We start from the raw sequence: 4,516 nt of genomic DNA on the forward strand, positions 1-4,516 counted from the left end.
CGTTCTGCGGCCTTATCTGCTGGGTCATCTGAACAGGGGGCTCGGCTAGTACGGCCGAGCTGGCTGGCGCCAGGTGAGCGCCATGGGTTTGGCCGGGGTGCGTGTATGCTACCGTCGGAATAGCCGAACCGTAATGAAGGTGGGAGCCCGACGGGAATAACGACGCCTGCAAGGGGGGCGAAACGGTCGGATTGCTCTGACCGTACTGTTGTGATGGAGCAACGGTCGCGCCGCCTGGGCCAGGGTGGGTCTGGACGGCCGCAGTGTGAACTGGGCCGAGCTGCTGAACCGCGGAATGTGAGGGACTGGTTTGTCCCAAGGATACGGCCAAAGCGTGGAGTGGTCCGTAAGCCTTTTCTGCCGGGTAGGTTGGTCCGGAGCTTGCCCATGTGGGCTGGGACTGCCCCCAGCTATTCGTCGGCAGCAGCGAATGCTGACCGTACCCTGACGCTTGGGTTCGGCCAGAGATGCCGAGGCTGCTGCTTTCGCTGTAGGGCTCAATCCTTTCGCGCTCTCGATCTCTCTGTCCGGCTCTAGGAGGTGTCGCGGGCGAGGTCGCCGGCGTCTTCTCCTGGAAAAGCGTCCGTAGTTCCGAGGAAAATCTGTCCATCACGGCCATAAAGGATGTCTCTATCCTGTGGGCCTGCTTAGACATCAAATCTTCCACCACAGCTTGCTCTTGCATGGACTCGGCCGTGCGATCCGTCGTTACTGGGACGCTGGCCGAGATTCTGACCGTGTGCTCGGTCTCGGTGACAATGATTGGTGAGGTGGACTCAGGAGTCTCAGAAGTCATTTCGACTGCTTTGTTTTTGAGCTTTGCCTGTGCCCTAGTTTCCACTATGAGTTTTTGACAAGTATTCCACCGAGCGTGCCAAAGGTGTCGGCTGCGCAGATCTCACGGCCTGGGGTTTCGGGCCGAGGGGATGTGCGTTGACACGTGGCTTCCTGCTTTAAGATGCGGAGCGGTTGTGCGCGGGCATGCCAGCACGGTCTACCGTGCATCGAGAGGTTGATGTGGATGGAAATGGTTAAGTGGTGCGCCTGTTTGAACTCGTCTTCTAATCAAACGACTGCAGCCGAGAGAGGAACTGATCTCGGCTGCAAGGTTCACGGCCTGAGCTACAAGGCCGTTTAGGGGTGGTGCTGATGGTGGGTTTTGGGCGGTGCTCCAGCACGCTGCTCAGTGAGCGGCGGTCGTATGATATATGGGGTGAATGAATGAGTAACAAGCTCAATCTCCTAATTTGCCCCACGGGCAGAACAACCAAGGGGATCGACCCTTGGGAACCGAGGAGGAAGTTAACCAGCGGCGCTCGAGACACCAAAGACATCGACCCGAACCACTAGCCCTGCAGGCAGAAGATGTCGAGAAGTTAGTGAATGACCGACTCCAAAGTCTCCAACTTAAAGGAAGCACGGATGAGGCCCTGCACAAGGAAATTGCTCGAGTCGACTGCTCACCCTTTACAGATGAGGTGGAACGCGCTGCACTGCCGAAGCGGTTCACAATGCCATCCATCACTCTGTTCAAGGGAGACTCCGACCCTGAGAGCCATTTGAGGCACTTTAAGAGTGCCATGATCCTGTACAAGGCAGACGACGCCCTGATGTGCAAAGTGTTCGTGATGACTCTGCAAGGAGCAGCTCAAGACTGGTTCCACACTCTACCGTCCGCGTCGATAGGCAACTTCAAGGAGTTCGCCCTCATCTTCACAAAGGAGTACACCTCCTACAGGACGGTTAGAAAGCATGCAGACCACTTGTTCAACCTGCACAAGAAACCAGATGAGTCTCCTCGAGACTACCTCAGACGGTTCAAGGCTGAGAAGGCGAACATCATAGGATGCAATGACCAAGTGGCATCGTCAGCTTTTAAGAAAGGCTTGCCAACCGAACATGAGCTATATCGTGAGCTGGCCATAACTCCAAGCCAAACCTTGGCAGAGGTCTTCGCGACGGCAGAGCAATACGCACTTTGGGAAGACAATCGTATTGCGGCGAAGAAAGCCAGCAAGCAAGCTGCTGATCACCCGACAAGGCAGGCAAGCCAAAAAAGCAACAAGCTCGAGCACAAAGCCTGAGACAAGCTCAAATCGCGACCCCAAGAGGGAGGCTCGAAAACAGGAACATTCACTGAGTTCACTATCCTGATCCACCAGATCCTTGCACAAGTGAAGGACAAGCCGTGGGTGAGAAGACCACCACCCATGAAGGGAGACCCCTTCAGGAGGGACACCAATAAATACTGCGCATTCCATGGGGAGCATGGTCATTACACAAACAACTGCAACGCCTGGAAAAGGCACCTTGAGGAGCTGGTCAGAGACGGCCATTGCACAGAATTCGTCGCAAAGAAGGCCATCCAGCAGATTGAGGATCGTGATGCGGCTGCCAAGGAACCTTCCCAAAAGGTCATAAGGATCAACACCATTCTAGCTTACTCCCAGGAGTCCGGGCTGACCACCAGGGAGCGCAAGAGAAAGATCGCGCAGGCAACTTATATCTCCCAAGTCACAACGGGCGTACCGGTCATTGCAGATACACCCAGAAGGACTTGATCGGGCTTGATCTGCCGCACAACGACGCCCTAGTAATCTGCATCCAAATTGAACAAGCTATGATCGAGCGAGTTCACGTGGACGAGGGCAGCGCAGCCAATATCCTCTAACTATCTGTTATCCAACAGATGGGATTGGAGCCTAAGATCAACAAACTAGCCAGATCACTCACCGGCTTCAATGGGGCCACATCAATCACTGTTGGAACAATTGACCTAGACGTCCACTCACCCCCAGTGGTCTGCTCGCAAACCTTCATGGTCATCGACGAGGTCTCTCCCTACAACGGGATTTTGGGCCGACCATGGATCAGCAAAATCGAAGCCATCACATCTGCTCTACACCAGAAGATCCGCTACCCCATCCCTGGGGGCGAGATCGGGCAGATCAACAGTGACCAAGCCATGGCGAGGAGATGCACAGCCCAAGGGCTCAAGAAGAGCAAGCAGTTGCAGTTCACACTAGTAATGCAGGCTACTGACGTGGCAGGAAACACTCTCAGCAGACAAGCAAGCCCGAACAGGAAGGGAGTTGCTACCTCAAAATAGCAATTAAGGAGTCAGGATCAAGGCGAGGGAATCCGCCCGGAAGACTCCCCTGAAAAGGGTTGGAAGCCTGAGGATTGCGTTGAGTTAGTACCCCCTGATCTTGGCCCGCCAGACAAAGAAGCGCAGATCGGCTCGCGCCAGAATCCAGACAAGAAGGATCGAGACGAGGGAATCCGCCCAGAAGGCTCCCTTGAACAAGGTTGGAAGCCTGAGGAAGATGTTGAGTTAGTACCCCTCGATCCTGACCAGCCAGACAAAAAAGTGCAGATCGGCTCGCGCCTAAGCCTAGACGAGAAGGTGGAGATGACCACCTCCTCCAGAAGAACAAAGACATGTTTGCGTGGTCGCCATCTGACATGCCTGGCATCGACCCCAACATCATCTGCCACCGACTCCATGTCAACCCCGCCAGCAAACCCGTGGTGCAGAAGAGACGCAACTTCGCTCCCGAGCGAGTTGCGATCATCGAAGCCGAGATCGATAAGCTTCTAGCTGCTGGCTTCGTTGAAGAGGTCTCCTACTCAGAATGGCTGGCCAACGTTGTACTGGTGGCGAAACAAGAAAAGGGCAAATGGAGAGTCTGCGTCGATTACACCGATCTCAACAAAGCTTGCCCTAAAGACAACTTCCCATTGCCGAGAATCGACCAGCTCGTGGATCCAACTTCCGGCAATCAGCTGCTCAGCTTCATGGACGCCTACTCCGGCTATAATCAAATCCTAATGTACGAGGATGACAAGGCGAAGACTTCTTTCATCATAGAGAGAGGGACTTACTGTTACAAGGTCATGCCTTTTGGGCTGAAGAACGCTGGAGCAACCTACCAAAGGCTCGTGAATAAAATTTTCAAGGAGCAGATCGGCAAAACCATGGAAGTATACGTGGATGACATGCTAGTCAAAGCCCCTAAGCTAGCAGACCACATCAAGAACCTCACTGAGGCGTTAAGCCTGCTTCGCCAGTATCGCATGAAGTTGAATCCAAGTAAGTGCACGTTCGGTGTATCGTCCGGCCGATTCCTGGGATACCTAGTAACTCAACGAGGTATCGAGGCGCACCCACGCCAAATCAAGGCCATTCTCGAGATGAAGTCACCTTCAATAGTAAAGGAAATACAAAGTCTGACGGGCAGAGCAGCGGCCCTCAACCGATTCCTCTCGAGATCCACCGACAAGTGCAGACCACTCTTCAAGGCTTTGAAAAAGGGGCAAAGAGATAAATGGGACGAGGAGTGCAAAGAAGCTTTCCAGAATCTAAAGACTTACCTCACTTCACCACCCTTGCTTTCCAAGCTAGTTCCTGGAGAAGACTTGTTCGTGTACCTAGCAGTGTCCAACTCGGCCGTCAGCTCAGCTCTCATCCGAGAAGAACTGGGGGCCCAACATCCGGTATTCTACACGTCAAAAG

General features: G+C 54.0%; 1 protein-coding gene across 1 annotated transcript; it reads left to right on the plus strand.

Moving 5' to 3' along the window:
* Positions 1-1,511: 1,511 nt before the first annotated feature.
* LOC110752264 (uncharacterized) lies at positions 1,512-3,109 on the plus strand. Its single transcript, XM_088248556.1, has 3 exons — positions 1,512-2,045; positions 2,163-2,495; positions 2,690-3,109. The coding sequence occupies exons 1-3, from the start codon at positions 1,512-1,514 to the stop codon at positions 3,107-3,109; spliced, it is 1,287 nt and encodes a 428-aa protein (XP_088104682.1).
* Positions 3,110-4,516: the final 1,407 nt, after the last annotated feature.

This window comes from Prunus avium, chromosome 2, assembly GCF_965620075.1.
Source record: "Prunus avium chromosome 2, drPruAviu1.hap1.1, whole genome shotgun sequence".
NCBI classification, from domain to species: domain Eukaryota; kingdom Viridiplantae; phylum Streptophyta; class Magnoliopsida; order Rosales; family Rosaceae; genus Prunus; species Prunus avium.